The sequence below is a fragment of the Puntigrus tetrazona genome, chromosome 19 (assembly GCF_018831695.1).
Source record: "Puntigrus tetrazona isolate hp1 chromosome 19, ASM1883169v1, whole genome shotgun sequence".
Taxonomy (NCBI): domain Eukaryota; kingdom Metazoa; phylum Chordata; class Actinopteri; order Cypriniformes; family Cyprinidae; genus Puntigrus; species Puntigrus tetrazona.
Window position 1 is genome coordinate 623,030 of NC_056717.1, and position 21,477 is coordinate 644,506.

General features: G+C 37.0%; 1 protein-coding gene across 4 annotated transcripts in view; it reads left to right on the forward strand.

Moving 5' to 3' along the window:
* The first annotated feature begins 3,846 nt into the window (after positions 1-3,846).
* Positions 3,847-21,477, forward strand: part of col16a1 (collagen, type XVI, alpha 1) — a 58,861-nt gene continuing 41,230 nt past the window's right edge. For 2 of the 4 annotated variants that reach the window (XM_043218131.1, XM_043218129.1), the window contains exons 1-6: positions 3,851-4,165; positions 8,984-9,077; positions 13,135-13,203; positions 14,453-14,570; positions 19,837-19,960; positions 20,917-21,198. In XM_043218131.1, the coding sequence (XP_043074066.1) occupies positions 9,002-9,077; positions 13,135-13,203; positions 14,453-14,570; positions 19,837-19,960; positions 20,917-21,198 (669 nt within the window). In that variant the 5' untranslated portion in view covers positions 3,851-4,165; positions 8,984-9,001. Of the gene's footprint in view, positions 4,166-8,983; positions 9,078-13,134; positions 13,204-14,452; positions 14,571-19,836; positions 19,961-20,916; positions 21,199-21,477 lie in introns of all 4 variants that reach the window. The other 2 variants (XM_043218130.1, XM_043218128.1) reach the window with 2 other exon arrangements.

Here is a 21,477-nt window from a genome sequence, read left to right on the forward strand (position 1 = left end):
AACTGACCCAGTTTTAACCCTAATCAGATTATCCAATACATTTATATTCAAATCAATTAGTCCAAATTTGATCCATAGCTTAAAACTTTAAAAGTCAGCCATGCTTTAGTTGTGAATTTCCAGCCAGAGACCCATTTGAAAGTGCTCCATCCACTGTTGTGGTCATGACTACATTCTCCTGTCTCAGCAAGTTCCACAATCATATCCCCCTCGTTTTTTCCATTTCTCACTGCCTAAATAGGAGTGAAAAGGGAAGTCTCTGAATATGTGTCAGTTGGCCATGTGAGCTTTTTTTTTTCCTTTGGCATTGGACGTGGCAGAAGTGTCAGCCATATTGTCTAACACTGAGAAGAAACACTTTAACATTCACTACAAATCTATCTTGCGGATATCTTTCTCTTTAACACCTCATCTATTAATTAGGATAGAGATTAAAGAAGGAGTCTTGTTTTGTGTCAGTCTTTGTCAAATTAGATTGCTATTCTGAAAGCAAACTTGATTATCCGGCCCTTGGCCTGTAATATTAGTGGTTCCTGGTTCAGCAGATTTTAGGGGCTGTTGCAGAGCCAATTTTTCTGGGCCAGAACTTATTTTTTGTGCTGTGTATGTGTGTAAAAGTAGGGACTACATCGCCTGTGTATTATGAAATACAGTTTTTGCCATTTTTATAGGGCTCTGACACACAACTTATTGATGAGATTCCACTGATGAATGCTTTATTACTCATTTGCTTCCACGGTCACACACAGATATGAAATGACACTCACAAAGACGACTTTAAAAAATAACATCAAGTCACCAAAATCTTGTTTGCAACTTCTTAATGAGCCTCATTGATCCTTTAAGGCAAAATATATAATCTATTTGTAGGTTTAAAGCATTTATTTAAAAAAAAAAAAAAGTATACTTTTGTATATTAAGAATATAATGCATTTTGATGTATCGTGATAAATGGTTTGAAATTGATAATTGAAATGCTTTTATACAGAAATGTTTTTTTGCAACTTTTCTGTAAATTCTGTATGTATTTAACTTTTAAACATCAAGGAAGGAGGCAGAAGTAAATAGTTGTAGCTTATCTCCACAAGGCTCTTATATGTGTCTAAGAGTCTGTGTTCAAGCTCATAGATTAGATGATTCATATCTGTCACTCTCTGCTGAACCTTGAAATCAAATCCAATTGTGTGGTTGGATAGGTGTGCCCAGTCCTTGAGCATTGACTTCTGTGTGTGATACTATTTGAGAATGCACCAAGAGCATTTGGTTGAGATTTTTTTTTTTCTCTCTTGTATTTCATGATACCCTTGCCAATGGCTCAGCCATCCCTTACACTCTTAAAAGTGCAAAACTGTATGGAAAGGAATTTGATGACCAGAGAAGAAGAAGAAGAAGAAGAAGAAGAAAACAGAGATTGCCAGGCCATATTCCTTTAAATTGTCTTTGCTCAGGAGTGAGAGATGTGGCTTGAGATGGGGAAAGGAATTTAAGGCATTGCGAAGAGACAGATGGGGCAGCAGGAGATTAAAAAAACACTTTAATACTTCTCCATTACAGAAGAAATTGTAAGTCTAAGCTTTTAGCAGAAGTGTATGGTCAAGCACACACTGCAAGACTCAAGCTAGTCACTTCTGATGTTCAAGTCGATGACTAGCATCAAGCGGACCGCATTATAATGTGTTTTTAGTGCACGCTTTTAACATGTGTGTGAATCTGATTTGGAACAGCATGCAGTTTACTTAATTAACCTTCTATCCTGATCTAAAATGTATTCAATGTACTGTCAATCAATATTCTGTAGATTAAATGCAACGTTCTATAGGCGGCATTTCAAACTGTTTCCGTATTCCTGACTGGCTCTACATAAAACTTGTCAACTTCAAGATTTGACTTTCTTTTTCCAGGTAAACGTTATTGTAGGCATATTACTCGGGTTTATTGTAATTCTTCTGTAAGTTTTCTACCTCAATTCAAATTCAGGAATTCGCAACCCACTGTGAATACAGACTATCTTCAGTCTGACAGTGTGCCCTAGGCTTTATGGGCAAGCGGAAAATGACATTCCTTATAGTTTCCTCTTCACTGAAGGTTGATTAGCCAAATGACTCTATTCTGTCACAAAAGTTTTCAGAAACTTTGAGAAATGTTAGAAATAACTTCATGCATATCAAGCTGGATTTTTTTTCCTTTATCCAATTATATTTCTCATTCCAATAAAATTTAATGGATCCATTTGAATGATCATCAAAATCTGACTAGATGTCTGACAAGATTTACAGACAAAGGCAGAAGAGAATGGGAGAGAAGAAATTAAATGCTAAAAATAATACACTACAATTGAAACGCATCAAAATAATGCAAGCCAGACAGTTATCATATATTAGTTTAGTCATAGCCATTCTACCCACAAATATGTTCTACAAATATTTGAAGACATGTCTGGATGTTTTTGAAGCTTTCTCGTGCGTAGAGTCCTCTGTGAGGGAAGCTATTCCCGTCTCCTTCTGCTTTACAGAACATGGCTGGAAGCCGATGGCAAAGCCAGACAGGGAATCATAAAAACTTTGATATGTAGAACCCTGACTGAATATGAATGCTATTCCTCTCTGTCATATTATTTAATGGTCTAACTGCAAATGAAACGCATATTGGCTGTGCTCCAGCACCACTGCAGCTTGTTTGCATCCCCCCGGGTGTGTTTTTACTACACTGTTTACATCATCTCATCTATATTTTACAAGATGACATCAAGATTGTCCATCATCGTTCCAAACAGCACAGCAAAATCACAGAGGGGAATGTTGGACACGTATGGTGAGGATAACTCAAAAACACAATGCTGCAGCATTAGTATTTAATATCCGGAGCTTCTCACTCACTGGGACTGAACTACTATTATGGATATCTCCAGTTCAACGCTCTGTTACATCCCGATTTCTAGATTTTGGACCGCATACCTTATGTTTGCTATGGTCTGGAAGACTTTGAGGCACATGAGGATAGTCAAGCACCTTTTTTCCAGATGTTCCTGTCACTGCTGCTGCCATGCAGTCACTAACATCCTGTTTTTCAAGATGCCTTGAACTTTGGGAGAACCAAGGGATTGTTAGGATACAGATGAGCGGGTTAAGTCAAAGGTTATGCCCTTCAAGCAAAAAAGCTGGAGGTGACAAAAGCCTCACGTGAAAGTAGTTCAGCGGCCCTCTGTTGTTTTACTTGTTCAATTAAAATTGATTAGGTTGTTAAAGCTGACGTTATCAAGCCATGGATCAAGAGTTTCTTTGCTGGGCAAGATAGGAGTACTAATGACATCCAGCTCTCGGCATTATTAAACTTATTGAATCTAAAGAATCCGCAGATCTCATGGAATGACGGGAATGCAAACTGTCCAGTGGTTGGATGCAGCATATCTTCCAAGTTCACGTCCTCCTTTATCAATATTATGTGTCCAGACATCTTGACATAGCCCGCTCATTTTTGTTTGTTTTACATAAGCTAATAAGTAGCCTCTGCATATTTGGACACTGCAATATTTTTGGAGGAAGTTATTAATATCATTGCCTATATTTCTTAGGGGAAACTCGATCAAATGATTAAAAACGTACAGTTACAGGAAACGAGATAATTTAATCCACATGCTTTACCGCCAAAGTCGAAACAACAGAACAAGGACCAGACGACCCGCTGGAGTTTAACCACGTGGTTGCCATTAAAACTGTGGCAGTAGATTGTAATATTTTGCCTTCGGTATTCAGTCACATATGACCCGTCTAACCCGCAGCGTTGTCGGCGTTAGCATGACCTCAGATAAGTTCTTCAGTCGTGCAATCATAGTTGAAAAGGAGGAATCGAACAAAGCAGGACTTGTGGGAGGCGGCAGCGGAAAGAAAAGCCCGCGGCGCGTTTCCACACTCCGCCGGAGCAGCTGATGATGTCATCAAGCGTGTCCTGGAGATTCTCCCATCGAGGAACGACGGTGAAGGGAAAGTTTAATAAAACAACTCTGAGGCGAGGGGAGGGGAGAAAGGAGAAGGAGAACTCCCAGGGAAAAAACTTTATCCACGCTAGAGAGGACTCTTGGAAGCTCTCTCAGCAAACCGGATTACACTGAGAAGAGTATTCTGCGGATTAATGTGGCCATAATTCGTTGGATTAACGATCACAGAAGGTAAAAATATTTGTTTTTTGGTTCTGTCATATCGAAAATCGGCGGCGAGGATCCTTGCAAACTCCCCGATTAGGTTTTCATTAGGCTAATTATTTAGGCTACCGAAACTGGACATTTAGCATATTCTATATATAATTAATTTATTGATCAATATATATAAACACCCGTTTAATGGTTTGAGGGAATGCCATTAAATGAGGAATGCTTCTTTCTATATGCAGCCAATTTAATTTATTTCCATCCCTTCGGTTTTCGGTGCCGTTTTCATTACGGTTCAATGCGGCACGCGCAGTCGGCTTGCGCATGCAATTAGTGCAAATGTTTTTCTTTTATAAGTTTTTAGCACTTTGGTTTGTGGTAAAAAACTTTTTCATCTTGGCCCCCCAGCGGTAGAACGCTGTGACGCGCGCGCTCCGGTTATTCAGATCGCAGCTCTTTACGATTTGCTGCTTATTTTTGAAGTATAATGGTATTAGCAAAAACAAACAAGAGGAGAGCAATCTTGTAATAAACAACTTCGTTGTGCTATTTAAGAAAAGCGTAACTGGTTTGTTGAGAAACGGAATGAAAAACGGAATCAAACAGCATAAATGAGGGGGAAAACCCATGCTTACATATAGTTATATTATTATTATTATTATTATATTATTATTATTATTATTATTTTAGAATAATATAAAGTAAATTGCGTTTACTTTTAGTTGTATGCAAATCACTGCAAAATAGTTTAATGTAATATGTAAAAATAAAAATGGTCTGAGACAGAATGCGCGCTCCTCTTTCCGCGCGCGCACCTGGACAGCTGCGTGTCACAGTGACGTTTGGAATATGATCACATCTCTGTGATGCTGTCAGTATGAGGAGGAGGGGACACATCTGGACCGTGCAGCTGTGCAAGCTAACACTTCTGTCTGATATTTCTTTTTTTCAGACGTTGCACATTTTGCTTGTCAGTTATGCTGCAACTTTTAAAGTGCAATCAAAGGACACTTCTTTCAAGCAACCCCCTGGCAAGGTGCTTTTAAATTTGATACAGACTATAGTTAATTCATAATCTCTTTCTAAACCTTTTCGACATTCTGTCTGCCAAGGGTATACACAGAGATTTTTTTTTTTTTTTTAAATCAGCCAGTGGGAGTGGAAAAAATGCTTGCTCTATCTGATGATAAAACCATCTGCTGCTAATGCAGGGGAAGACAAGGTGAAGAGACGTTTGCAGCGTAACTTTTAGACACAGCCTATTCCCATTTGCCGGATTTGCCACACATTCCCAATAATTAGGTCTAGTTTGATAAACCAAGCTTCAAGCAAACCAGTCTCTCCCTTGAATGAGAAGAAAGATGCTATGAAAAAAAAGATAAATGCTCCTTTGGAGAAGAATGATTGCAAAACAGCTGTAATTGAAGGTTAAACAGTGCCGCAGACATGATTACAAATGCCACAGACCCCATTATAAATCTCTGTGGATTGCTCTGTGCTTGTGTTTGATGTGTCTCTCTAGCTCGCAGGTTCTTGTATTCAAATGCTGTTTGCTCTTTTGAAAAAAAATGGGTGTATGTGAGCCAGGTTCAGTGTTCAACTTTCTGTTTAACTTTTAGATTGTTTATGATGTCTTATCATTAGGCCTTCACGCCAGTGACATTTTTAGCACCCTGCCTTCCTAAAATAGTGATTTTAAGAGGTGTTTATATCCCAGCGATTAACTGACAGCGCTATATAAGTAAAATAGGCATAAAAATGTCGCTTGTTTGCACTGCTCTGCACTGCTCTGAAGAGAGCGAGAGAGAGAGAGTTTAGCGCTCCCTCTTTCCCTGAGCTCTCAGACTCTGACATGAAAACAACACACTACGCACCTTCTTGACAGCCTCCTTCCTGTCAGTGGTCTGCAAAACAAAATGACTGTAGACATTTTTACAATAGCTAATTAAAGCGCTTGTTTATTAAAAATGCACATTGTCGCTTTTACCCGTTCTCTTTAGATGGTCCCGAATTATTGTTTTCGCATGCACAGATTGATTGTAACTATCAATCTTTCATTGAAACACTGAATTGTCGCCCGTTGCGTTTGTAGCCCACATACTTGATTCCCCAACTAGTGCTTTTGTCATTTCGACTATAGACATTCACTTCAGATTGCCGGGCACTGAGCCAAGGCGGAACGCAAGAGAGACTCTTTCCTTTATCTGCGCGGTCCAGCTGTTCTCGCTGCACGGCAAACAAAGTGAAAAAGGAACAAAACAAGCACAAGCTTTAATTTCCATTTCTTTTTCTGTGCGTGGAAGCGAATGGTAATGAGAAATTGCCCAGAGGCATTGAATCCAGGTAATGGAGTATCTCCGCCTCGCTCACCTGAAATGGATGTTGTCTTGTTTACAAGAACACTGTTGATTTTCCAGTGAGAAGCGAGCTAGAGCTTTGTAAATAACTGAATCGGAATGATACAAACAGACGTGCGGACGGACGTTTCTCATCTTCAGGTGATAGCGTGTACTCTGGGGTTGTGTTATTTTACATCAAACCTACACTCTTGGTGTCTCAACTGGTACAGAGCCTACAGGTTATATGACCTCAGTCGGAGGATGCAGATTAGTTGTTGCTTGCACAAGCATCACTGATGGTCTGAAATTTACAAGAAAGCCATAAAAGGACGAGGAGTAGACTCCCCCCCACCCTCGGGCTTTTTGACTAATGCATCACTTTGACAGGTTCATGTCCAGACATGCCAGTGAGGGTCACTTCGTGTGAGCAGCATGTCTGTAAACAGGGGATTGAGGGGGAGTTGGTTCTGTAAATAAAGCAGAGGCATGCTTGATAGTCCGTTTGGTTTCATTTCTTTGTTAAAGGTGCTGAATCGCTCTATATGCATGAATAATAAAGATATGTAAAACGGATTGATAGGACTCTTTAGGGCCTTAATGGAAAGTCAGTAACACTTTAGAATAGGGAACAATTATTCACTATTAACTATAACATTTCCTTCAATAAATTCCCAATTTGCTGCTTATTAATAGTTAATAAGGTACTGCTTAAGTTTAGGTTTTGGGTAGGATTAGGGATGTAGAATAAGGTCCTGCAGAATAAAGCATTAATATGTGCTTAATTACTTTTAATTAAATGTATAATATTCTAGTAATATGCATGCTAGTAAGCAACTAGTTAGGAGACCCTTAAATAAAGGGTTGCTGAAAAGTCTATAACAGTAATCCTCAAATCTGGACCTCGAGATCCATTTTCCAGAGTTTAGCTCTAACCCTAATCACACCTGACCATGCTAATCAGTGTCTTCAGGATCATTAGAAAATCACAGGTAGGTGAATTTTAGGGAGCTAAACTCTAAGATTTGAGGAACCCTGGTCTATAACATCACCCTTGTTCACACCCATTTCCCTGCATGTCCCTTTAAATGCTAATGAGCGCTGCTCACTCCGCCCCTTCTTTGGTGAGAGCAGTTCTCTGAGGCTGTAAAATTAAGCCGTTTTTAGCAACGGAACTTGCTAACTAGCAAAGTCGATTTGCAAAGATTAATTAACACAACCCTTATACTCACTTCTTCTCTAGATGAAGTTGGATCAAAAAATGATCTGCACAAACATTTAGGAGGATCAGGAGGTGCATTCCCTACAAAAACAATTGTAATCTTCGTTTTCAGTGGCTCAGACGTCTGGAATAAATGACGACTGCTAAGTTCTGCTACATCCAACAACAAAAACACCCCAATCACTTAATCAGAGACATTCTTGTATTGTTTTGGGGGGATTTTCTGGTGGGATTTTTTATCATTATAGGGTGGTTGTGTACATACACTGGCACTGTACATTAGAAACACCACGTAAAAGTGAATGTTGCATCTGCTCTCCCCTTTAATAAAAGAAACAAGTCCTTGAGCTTCAGATCAGCATATTAGATTGATTTCTGGAAGACAACGTTTCTTGTGACACTAAAGCCTGGAATAATGATCACATGAATATTGCATCACAAGAATATATTTTATTTTAAATATACTGAAATAAAAAAAGTTGTAAATGATAACAACATTGTATAATATTATAGTTTGCAGTGTTTCTTATCATATAAATTAAAACCTACCAACCCTAAAGCTTATGTACTGTAAAGTGCATAACATGCAGATTTTCTTGTGCGTTAAAATACTTTGATCGCTTGTTGTGTGCTGTATCCCACAATGCATTATGTTCTACTCTTAATATCAGCTGCGTGTTTTAATGTGTCTTCCAATTTAAGGACCCCACACACTTCCTTAATTTACTATCTTGGTGCAAGTCTTTTGCACATTGCAAAGTAGTAAAAACAAGTATACACACACATGCATAAATACACACATACATACATAAAGATAGATAAAAATGGCTGGCCGTATACAGCAAATATTTAGTATTCATTGCGGTGCACCATTGTGTTGCTGTGTATGTGACAAATGACAGTGTTACTGGGAAGGACAGATGGACACAGTAATGATAATCATCAAATGTCATGGGTTACAAAGCTTTATTGGAAATTTTTTGGATCATTAGCACTATTTATACTTTAAAAAAACACCCATCCGACCTAATAGGCACCGTTATTAATCTGGCCTTTAACCGCTATATTGATTATGACCACATGCTTTCTTTTGCTTTCCATTAATTATTTAAAAATTATTTTATTCCAGACACATGGTAACTGTAACAAAAATGTACCAATGAGAATGATCTTATAACAGTATTTCTTAACACACCTGTTTCCTGATTATTTACATTCGTCTCTGTCTGTGTAAGTAGTTTCCTTTTCACCTGTTCACTTATTCTTTTTTATCATGGTTAGGAGCTGAAGGAGGGAGCCATGAGGGTCATCTGCTCCTCTCTGGTGCTTCTCACCATCTGCTTGGTTCACGGGGGTCATCTGGCAATAGCTGAAGGTAAGGGCCCGGTCTCCAAATCAAAGGATGACTTTGTCAAAGGCTAGTTCAAACAGCTAAGATTCTGTATGTTTAATTCATACTACTGCCAACATAACATTATGAATATTTAAAGGTATAGTTAAAGGGGTAGTTCAGCCAAAAATGAAACTTCTGTAATCACTTACTCATCCTCATGTCATTCTAAACCCATTTCTTTCCATCTATGGAATGTAAAAGAAGACATTTTGAAGAAATGTTTTGGTCCTTCTTCTTGGTCCCTATGGAAACTGACAATTTCAAGCTTCAGAAAGCATAATGGTTCAAAAGCACCATAAATGTATTTAATACAGCTTGTGAACTAGATTTCAAGTCCTTGCAAATCAAACCATAGTTTTGTTTTAGAAACAGACAGACAATGAACTTGAGAACCACTGCAAATGGATATAATAAATCGATTGAAGTCAAGAACCAGTTTGATTTTTGGATAAAGGAGTCAGATTGGTTTGTCAACCAGATAAACAGACTGATTATGTATTAATACTTCTCTTAACAACTTGCCTATATGCAGATATTAAATATTTTTAGCTCTCGTTGTATGTTTGTATATTAAAGATAAAAAGTCAGCATCATAATCGCAAGATTGACTAGCATTATGTTTTTCTTTTGTTTCATGAAAAAAATTAAGTCAAGTGTTTCAAATGACATGAAGATGAGTAAATGATGGCTGAAGCTGTATATATATGTTCTTGATATTCTGTTTGTGTGGCATCTTCAGGCTGATTACCCAACTACATATCATTGGTTAACTGAATGCACTCTTTAGCGAAGCCTTCTGTGAATACATCTGCTGTGTGCTGAACGTCTGCGCTTCTTATATCACAGATCAGAGAAGACTAGCCAAATTGTGGTTAACCCAAAGTAATCATTGCTTCTTTTCTTACAATTTCCTTTCAAATGTTGAACTTTTATAAGGTCTGTTAATACTTAAAATAAAAAGGAGGGTTAGAAAATCCTAAAAGAACAAGGGTCTGTGGAAAATGGCTCAGTGTATAAAGAGTGATGCCATGCCTTGTTCCCTAGACTGCCAGGGCTGTGTCCCAACAATATGGTTATGGAAATTTGGGACCTTTCCATCTTTCCCTTTTACTTACACAGCAGAACTGGGTAAAGTGGGGTCCCACAGTATTGCAGTGAGACTTGCAGTTGTAGTTTTTTTTTAAATGACTCATTGTCATTAGGCTCATTTTATAGAAGATTCAGGAGTTTGAAGACCGTCGTACTGTAGCTACTGGGTGTTGGTTTGATACAAGATTGACTCTTGCTCTAATAATTTTGGGAAAATGAAGCTCTGCTTGTTTAGAGGCATAATCTCCAGTTCTAACGTTGTAAGGACTTGTCCACTATCATTCATCACTTTGTATTCTTAGAACATGTTGTTTTTGCACCTTTGCTTGTTAGACTCTTCTGAGCGTCTGAGGGGTTTGAGGCAGGAGTGAGAAATGTCAACACTACCAGTTTTGTATATTATATAATAATCCTGTTTTATGTCTTTATAATAATAATGCAAGTCTACTGAAAAGTGTGCACATAAATCATGTTCCCATTGGTGCTTCTTATGACAGAAATATTGCATAGATTGAAGGTACACTCCACTTCTTTTGAAAATAGGCTCATTCTCCAACTCCCCCAGAGTAAAAAGTTGAATTTTACAGTTTTAGAATCTATTCAGCCGATCTCCGGGTCTGGCGATAGCACTTTTAGCATAGCTTAGCATAGATCGTTGTATCCAATTAGACCAGCAGCATATCATTTAAAAATGACCAAAGAGTTTTGATACTCTTTTGTAGTTCTGTGTACTTAGCCCAACAAAAAATTTAAAGTTGCGGTGTTCTAGGCTGATATACTCTCATTGCAGTGTAAGAACTTAGCTAACGTACCATGGCCGCAGCAGGTGCAACGATATCACGCTGTTCCTTTAAGAGTATGATTATACTAGCCTAAACCTCATTCCACAGATTCAATCAAACTTCAATCAAACCACATTCGGTCATTGTTAAAGTCAACATAAGATTAAAATGAATGCAATTCACTTATATTGTGCATGTTCTGAAATATTATATTTAAAAATATATTCAGACATTTTGTATGACTTTTATAAGACTTCTTTCTTTTATAAGACTTCTTTCTGTTTTGATTGCATCATTTGCCATTTCATCACTATATAAAATTGTGCTCAGAAGTGATGCACAATTGAACAAGCTAACAAACTAACTCCCCAAAAACCTTTTCTCACGTTCAACCACCTCCAATTATCCTGGGTGTGTTTCATAAGGTGGATGGCAGGCCTTTATGGTGACTTTTCTCACCTCCAGCTGTGCAAATCCCCAATTGACTTTCTCCTTAATGAGTTTCTCCAGGCCAACTCTGAGACCTAAAAATACACAATAAACAATGTGCAATCAGGGACAAATAGAGCAGAGGCTGGGGGAGTGATTCTGAGCAAGAGAAGGATGCAGTATATCACTTTTATGAGCTTTCGAGATAATGTTAATGAGAAGACGTTTTGACTGAATTCAGGCAAGGTGAAGAACTTTTTTCTTCTACCCTTAAAATGGATGTTTCATTCTTCTGAAAAGCAAAGGGCTTTTTATTCCTAAGAACCTCGCAAGTGTCTCTGGTGAAGCAGCACGTACAGGTACGTATCTCTAAATTAAAAGAATGCTGAATCTTAAGCGATGAAATCCTAAACCCTAGAAATCTTCAAACTCCAGCACTGTCTGCACTGCTTGATGACGTGTCTGTTCTCCATGCGTTTGAAATACACCTCTCCACCCCTTGCATTCAACTTTCCATCATTGCCTCAGGAGCAAGAGCCGCCTCCAGCTTTCCTATCTCCTCCCTGACATCTCCGCATCTTAATCCCGCCTTTTTGCTGTGTGAAAGCAAAGGGGCTTTTGTAGAACCGAGAAGAAAAGGGATTTAGCCGAGTCTGTCTGATTTCAAAAAGTGAAAATGCGAGAACAATTCAAAATGAATTCTTTATCTGTCAGATAAGTTTTTTTTTTTTTTTTTTTGGGAGACATTTCCTCCCTATCTGTATGTGCTGAGTTAGCTGTGGAGAGATTCAGGTGTTGTAGATTTAAAAAGAGCTCTTTGTAACTTGACAGGGGAAGAATACGAGTTCGAAAACCCATCACCAGCTCTTCTCCGCCACTAGAAGCTCAACGAGACGGCTCTGAGCTGATTCTCTCTGTTATTGCTTGACTTTCCCATACTCATCTGATCTCTGAAACACCTAAGTGACAGTTTCGCTACAGAGCAGTAACTTGCTAATGCACGTTGATTGATGTGCGTGTCTTTGAGCCAATCAAACCTTGCTGATTAAAAACTTTTCTCATCCCAGGTGCCTTTGACATGCTTCTTCACAAAGAAAAAGTCTTCTTTTTCCAGAATGCCTTGTCGTAAACCGAACTTTTCAGTGTTTGTGTATTATGAAAAAAGGCAAGACATTTTGAGTGGATTTGAATTTCAACAAATCCCTCTAAAAGTTGTTTACTTTAAGTTGTGGGCGAAAAGTTATGACTGTTATAATTAAAAATGAATGGTGCCCGTTTCCATTTGTTATTTATTTTGAATATATTTGTTTATGCATACACACAGAGCATCGAGTACACCAAAAAAGATCTTTGCTAAAAGTTCAAACAGTAGAATTCACAGGAAGTACCATACCATAGGATGTACTTTTTGGCTGAACCTTTCTAAAGTTTTTTTCATATGTTGTCCATCTGTCAAGAGTGCGTCAGACCACCTGTCATTGTCTTTGTCACCAGGCAGTGAGATCGGGGGAATGATACTTCCAGACAAGAGCATGTTATTTTTAGCCCCATTTATATCTCAGATGGTGTCTATCTCCCCTCAGACAGTCTTTGATCGCCTCAACTTGTTCACCTTATGTTAAGGACCAAGTTTTGACAGGACTCCTCATGATCGGGTGTACAAGTTGTTTTATGCAAAACCGTTCACCGGTGGCAGGACAAAGATCTGCTGCAACTTGACTGCTACTGTGTTTATACAGGTGTCAGCTGCCCGTCCATACAGGTAGAAGAATGGAAGTTTCCTCAAACTGCCAGACACAACATTACAGGTAAATACTGCTGCTAATAGACCTGCCTTAGAGGAACTTCACCTTAGAAAAAAAATCATTCACTAACCACTCATCTTCAATGCCACCTGATTTTGTTGATTTTCTGTGCAACACAAAAAGAGATATTTAGTTGAATGTCCAACCTGTTCTTTTCTATAAATGAAAATTAAAAGTGGTGTAAGGTTGCCAAGCTCCAAAAAAAGTCAATAATAGTAGTCCATATTTTATATAGACTACATTCCAAGCGTTTTAATATAAGAGATTTGTGTGAGCAACAGACCACAATTTAAGTTGCTGTTTACTAAAATGGAAAGTAGACAAAAGCTTAACTTTTTTAATTAAATATCCGTATTGTCATGATTTTCATTATCGCTTAGGGAACTTGTTCTTGGATTCTTTTTAATTATTTAGTTTATTGATTTTTATAGCTTAGACATTAAAGGGGCATTGACAATTGCTTTCAAACTTTGTTCAAATACAGCAAAACAGGAATACTGTAAAATAATATTACAATTGTAACATTTTTAACTGATTTAAATCTTTATATATTTACATTATTATTATTATTATTATTATTCAATATATTTATTTTACAGTGGCATTATGACAAAACTATGAGACATGTTTTCTTTCCCATCTTATATTATTTCCATCACAAAAGATTTACAAGCATATACAAAGTTTCTTGGAGAAGCACACAATTATTCATTTTCTTTTGCATCTTCAATGTCCCCTTAGGGACATAATTCCCCATAATTTGTGATGACAAAGCCAGATTTTCAGCAGCCATTTACTCCAGTGTTTAGTATCACACAGTCCTTAAGAAATGGTTGTAATATTCTAATTTGGTGCTAAAGAAACTTTTTTCAATCAATGCTGGCTTCTATTTTCTTCAGCTTTGTACGCAAAAACACTTCAAATTGGCCCATTATTTAGCATAGTATATCCAAAAAAAATGGGAAAGAAGTCCACACTGCATAATTATGTGAATGTACTGCCATCTGTAATCTTTCAAGCCTTTTAATACACTTAATAAATGCCCAACTGCCCATAAAGACAGTCCAAGGAACAGATTCTGTTCATGAGCTGAAAGATATAAATGTTCCCAGTGTTAAGGTCCCTCCTTTGGCCTTACATGAATTGAAAACTGCCACAGCAGAGTTGATACATAGCATAGGACATATCAACTAGCAGCTCACTGATTTATTAGCCTGAGGGGTGGTAAATGGATTGATTGCCCGATCTGCAGGTTTCAATCTGGCGCACAGTTTCTCCCTGTTGAAGAACAGCGAGGTCAAGAAGATTCGAAACCCGAGAGGGCCTGTCATCCTTCGCCTTGGGAAAGTACAACTCATCCAGCCTACAGGGTAAATTTTTTATCTTTCCTCTTTTATTTGTCTTGGTGTCTATTTTTCCTCAGAGATTTTAAAAGGGGGAAAGATATTTTCCATAATTTTCTGTGACCCTTCATGGTCAATTATAGAAAAATCTCTCTCTCGAATGATGGAGGGTGTTTATCCTGTATCTAAAAGCAATAAAACACACAATACAATGAGACAGAATTGCAGAACTTCTAGAAGTATTCTAGCAGGTCACTACAAGCCTCAAATTCCTGGCCGTTGACTGTTATTTGGTCTAGCATTTACGCTAGAATCATGAAGGAGTCGCAATAATGTCACTAGAGAGATTTTGACTTCTTCCTTAAGTTACGTCCATCTCGCTGCAAATAAAACATTTCAGCGGATTACACGCTGCTTTGTGCTTTTACACAGAAACGCTGTTAAATTTTTTATTAACAATAACTTTAAGTGCTTTCGGTGAGACCTCAAGCCACAGTAACAATCCGTTTTATGACAATGCTTTTACTGAGCTGTGCGTAGATGACAAATGACAATGATATAAGCTAACGGCTTCTGTTTCATCTCAGCACTCTGGTACTGTATGTTGGGATGAGAAAGTCAGTTTGCATCGCTTTAGACTACACATCAGCTTCCTTATTAGAATTTCCTGTTATGCTTCACTCATGTAGACTTAACAGAAATGAGAGCTTGAGTGTTTGAGCCAAATAGGTCAGGGGAGTAATATTGAAGCTCTCGCTCTTGTGCTAGACTGTATAACCTTTTTATACTCTTTTTGTACTTGCTCTGTCCTTGATCTGCAGCATATATAGTATGTCATGAATTCACACACACAAGCGGTGTCCTTCAAAAGCCCTATTCAGACAGGACTACTTTTGATAATACTTTTATAACTACTCCACGCTGTTCAGTTCAGTTATCTTCCTATAAGCAAACACCACACAGAGGCATACAGAACTCAGAAATATGTATTTCAAGATGCAAAATAATACAACTGTACCCTTTTCTAGGACTTTTTTCAAGTGTATACAGTTACAGTTAAATATTTTGCATCTTCCAATATTTCTGTGTTTTGTATTGTTTAACTTTTCTGTTTGAAAGCCTTTAAATCTCCTTTATAAATGCTTTACAAGGTTAAAATACTAAATGTTTTCAGAAATACCTGACTTAATCGTGAATTACAGTAGGAATATTTGTTAATAAAGCATTTATTAACATACTGAACAACTATTATTATGTGTCTAAATAATATGATTTATAAATGTACGTTTAAATAGTTTATTAATCGCTTACTTACCCTTTCCAAATGATCTTACGGACCACTGACAATAAAATACCTAAATAGATGGTTTGTAAATAACATAGTAATTTAGAAATGACAAATTGATCATGAATTAAGTATGAAAATACAATTATTAAAAAGTATAGATGTGCTCAAGAACAAAACACATAAACTGCTTACTAATACTAATGCATATACATTTTTGGAACAATGCTTTATAAAGGATGAACTGACCTCTAATACTTAACTATTGATTCATAGTGTGCAGTTATTATAAATAGTTTTTTAAGAAAATATATGACTTCATGTTGTGCAGGCTAACTTGTGGATCTCATAAGAGCTTTTCACATCTGAAATAGTTAATCATTCTAAACTCAAGGTAAAAAGAATCCTGGTCTATCTTGATTTACGTTTAACAATTTATCCTGGTATTCATAAGCTGATGTTTCACACTGTGCATTTTTCAATTTTTTTCTTTCTTTTATTTATTTATTTTTTTAGTTGACAAGGACATTGTACATCAATAAACAACCTTGTAAATTTACCAGATTTAGCCAAAGGCTATTTTTCATCCGTAGCCCCTGAACAAGATGTTAAATATTGGATGTAAATTTAAGATGGTTTAATATTCTCATTAGCATATTTGCAGTGTAAGTGTCATTTATTGGATGAACATGGCATGCAACATTTACTTAATGGCTCTAGCTTTGTGTATCCGCTTATTATATAGTATTATTGAATTTTAGCAGGGTTTAGAATAGCTCAGGGTAACTCTGGGGTCAAGCGCTATGTGAAAAGCCATATGTAAATCAAAATAGTTTTTGTCCTCTAACTACCTCTGTAGTGGATGAAGTTTTTGGACAACATGTTGTCACTTCCAGCATTCTATGCTTGGACAAGAACCTTTGGTGTCACTTTTATTTGCACAGGGTACCCATTTAGCGTACTTTTTTGACATGCTTTAAAAAAAAAAAACCTTGGTGGTAAAATAAAATAATTTTTTAATTCAATTTTAATTGTTTTTTTTGTTTGTTTTTTTTACAAATGCATGCAAAACATTAAATGAAGAAAAAAATGTTAAAACAACAGAGGACCGGCGAGCTGAAAAATTACAATAAGGGGTATCTTGAGCATCAAAAAGTGACACCAAGTAGTTCTGGCAACAATGAAAAAAACTGATCTGTTTTTGCAAATTCAAACATCAACTAGAAAACAAATTATTTCCAAAAGGGCTAAAGACTAAGAGTTTGAAACCTTTGCAGGTTTTGAGTGACATGAACTCTGTTATTGTGCTATAATGGACGTGGAGATCATTTATTGTCTTTATCTCCCTCCTTTTCAGATGTTTGGGCATGTGATCTGTTGTCACTAATGGTACTTGAGCAACTGTTTATCTCCCCGTCATGAAATGATGCTTGTTCCCTGGCTGACATTCCCTTTAGAGAGAGTTGCTTGACAGTTGCAAATAAACAGAAGTATCTCACGCAGCTTATCTTGGTGCTGATGGTGCATCGAAAGAAATGTTACTTAGGGATTTGGATCCAGATGTTAGGTTGGAGGTCTCTTAAAAACTCTTATGTTAGATTCAGAATGGCCGGATCACTACAATGTCACAATTGTGATCATTCTTATTAATAAAATTAATAGTCAGATTTTATTTTTTTTCTCATCAAAAATGCTTACTTATTCTATCCTATACCTCCTTTAGCTGCAATAATAGTTGTGTTTTGGCTGGAAGTTGTACAGTTTGACCTTCTGAAACTTTAAAAGGAAAGGCAAAGATACACATACACACAGACATACTCAAATCCCCCCATCATCAGGGAGTTCCTCTCTAAGAATGGGTTTTCCAGAGCCCCAGGTGCTTTCCCCATTTGAAACCTGAGCTCTTTTTCTCCTGCTCTAAATCTCATCTCAGCCAGAGAGAGCGAGAGCCTGCGCTTAAACTCACCCGATATGGCCGGCTTACTGCAGATGGGGGAAAAAACAGGATTCTTCCTTCATAAATGGTCTCCTACTTTCTCTTTCTATGAGATAAAGTTTAATGTAAAGTCTTGTCAGCCGGTCTCTGATATTTGATAGCAGCAGATGGTGTTTAAATTGTTCGGCCACCTCTGTGTTAGTCATTCTCTTAGCTTAGACTTGGCTTGTAATAGAACTGTCTAACTCTTTCCTTTATCTTAAATTTTACCTCACCTAGGAGAGAGATGGTGGGTATGGGTTTGAGTGTGTTTACTCAGGTCTTTGTGTCCAAGTAGAAGTGCAAAAAAATTGGGAGCTGATAAGAATAACTGATAATCAGCAGCTTGTTGTGGCTGATGCTGATAATGAAGCTTTGTGGTTTTTCTAAGTAATTAGCTAATTAATTAAAAACTGCCCGCTTGACACCAAATAAATGCTTTTTAAAATCTTTAAACTTTACAGTTAATATAGATGAGGGCATTTTCGAAACGTTACTTCAATTCAGTATATTATATATATATATATATATATATATATATATATATATATATATATATATATATATATATATATATATTTCACATACAATACCATACCAGGGTTGGAAAGTAGTCTCTTATGCTCACCAAGGCTGAATTTATGCATTGAATTTTCAGCAGCTCTTGCATTAATCATCAATATGTCACATAATCATTCAGAAATAATTCTAATATGTTTAAATAAAGATTTTATCACTGTTAAAAACAGGAATTCATGGAATTCATGATGCATAACATTTGTGTGAACGGTAGTGTATCTTGCTCAAAAGCAAATATGAAGGGTTTTGTGTGTATATCGAAAACCTTTTGACTGAGAATAGTGAAGTATTAGCTCTTATACATTGTCGCTAATATAAACACAAGAATGTCTTATTAATGCATATTAGATTCTGATTTGTCCATTGATTTAAAAGTGACATTGATTTTAAGTGAATTTAATAGTGCTGAAATATTAACAAAATATAAAAATGGGGTTTTGTTGCTTGTTTTGCAGATGTTTCCAATAAAAACATGCCCAAAAATGTATTTATTTCTTAAAATAATCATCACAGATAAACATGACACACTAAAAAAACACAGCTTTATAGTGCACACCATATGCATGAGGCTGTTTAGGTCACAAATGTTATGGATATGTATACATAAATAAATAAATTGAATAATTGAATATTGGCTAAATTGTACTGTAATACCACTAATGACACTGATAATAATAATGATAAATAATAATAATAACAAATAATAATTAAACCTTTCAGCAATATATAATGTGCTCAATGCAGATCTGCTATATGCGACTCTAATAATGAAATAAAAAATCATTAATCTTTGATTTATGATGGCCCTTTCAGTGGACTTGTCTCGTTCAGTAATATCAACAAGAAATCTTCGAAAGGGATATGCACCTCATTCCCCGTCATAACAAGTTTCGTCATGTACAAACTCTCTCTCGCTCTCTCTCTCTAGCGTTCAGTCCTTATTTAGTTTTTTTTCCTCAAGGAGGCCGGCCTCACTGTTATTACTTTAGATTCCAGGTCTCTGTTATAAATCATTGTCATCTCATTTTGGAGACAAACACGCTACCTGCTCATTGTTGTGCGTGCTATGTATGCATGTTTATGTGCTTATGATCAGCTTCCCGTTGCTCCATGACTTGCGTGTGAATAAACTCTAGTACCAAGTCTGTGTGTGTGTGTATTTGGGATGTTAAATACATTCCTGGAGTAGGCCTGCCCTTGACCCACCAAGAGGCAGGCAAACTGTTTATCTAGCGAGAGATAGAAGTTGAGAATGAAGATGAGTTTGCTGAGCTGCATTTCTTTTCAAAATTAGTGTCAGGGGTTATCTCTATATCTGTATCCACAGCAACATTAATACAGAGATACTCCCCCTTCTGCTAGCATTCAGACTGTTCTTTACTCTTACAACCAGCTGCTCCACATTTATTTGTTTGTGCGTGCACTGCAGTCTAACCGTACGCTTGTTTCCTCAGTCAAGTGTTTCCTCATGGACTTCCAGAGGAGTTCACCCTGGTCTTTACCCTGCTCCTGAAGAAGAAATCTTTGAATGATAACATTTACCTGTTCCAGATATCAGATGAACACGGCTATCCTCAGGTGTGTGTCCACTTTCTGCTCAAGTCCATAGATCTGTGCCTTCAGGAACCGCTAATTGTAGATCTGCATTCTAAATCATAAAATACTAATTGCTGATTATTTTTAAAAACATCTTAAAAATGGTAACAGACCTGGTAGTGCAAATAGCAGTGCACTTTCCCATGACATGTATATAAGGCAAGAAAGTTGCAAAACATAATAATGATATTGTAAAAAAGTTAAGATTTTTGAAGTGAATTAAAACATGACCTATTCAAGACTGAAACAATGATGATAGAGTCATTGAATCATTAACTTAATCAATCAAAATACAGGTACAAAGATGCCCTGTCTTTGAATCACATTAAAACTGATTTGTTCAAATTCATTTGTAACACTTTACAGTAAAGTCGCTTTGCTTAACATTAGTTAATGCATTCAGTAAAATGTTCTAATGAGCAATTCATTTTTACAATATTAATTAATCTTTGTTAACATTAATAAAAACATACATTTGTTCATTGTTAGTTTATGTCAGAACTAACTAGTTTGTATTTATAGTTCACGTTAACTAGCCACGCTGCTTAAGTTTTATATGTGAGTTTTACTTCTGACTTAAATACACTCTAAGTTTATGTGATAGAGCTCTGGTATACTTAAAAGTATGTAGATTGAAAGCTACTAACACTATGTGAGAATTATGTGAGAAATAAAGCGTTGGCACATAAATAAAACAAGTAAAAAGAAATAGTTGAATAAAAAAATTGATAGACAAGCATCTCTGTGTTAAAAGATGCAATTTTGCTGGGATAGTCAGGATATATATATATATATATATATATATATATATATATATATATATATATATATGTATATATGTGGCCAACAAGTGTGGTGAAATGCTTATTTTGGACCCTGTACTTCAACATAATTTTCTATGTAAAACTCTTTTTTCCCTATTTATCACACTCCTTTAGTTCTCACTGGACTGGAATGGTCCAGATGGCAACCTGGCCCTGAGGGCGAGAGGGTCCGACCCTGAAGGGTCCATGGCGGGGTGTGTGTTCGAAGGTGATGGTGTGGAAGCGCTGAAGGACATGCGCTGGCATAAGGTGGCGCTGAGTCTGCAGAGAGATGCGGCCTCCTTGCACGTGGACTGCAGCTCCATTGAGAACAAGCCCCTGGAGCTCCGTGGCCAGTTACCCATCAATGGACACACGCTGCTGGGTATGAGGGCTACTGATGCTGCCCCTGTGGAGGTGAGGACCTCTGCTGAAACGATTAAGACTGTATTATAAACCTTTTACAGAGGAAGAGGCTTGCTGTATAAGAATGTCAATTAGATGAACGACTGCAGAAGCTTCCGGCTCCTCTGATAATTGAGCACTACACTGCTAATAGAGTAGTCGGAAGTAGATGCTTCCTATAAGCTGGCTTCCCGCAGGTTTTGCCCTAGGCATCCTGTCTGCCTGGGAAATGTGGCAAGGTCGTGTCTGTGGATGTATGAGAGACAGGAAGACTACAGGCACTTCTCTTCA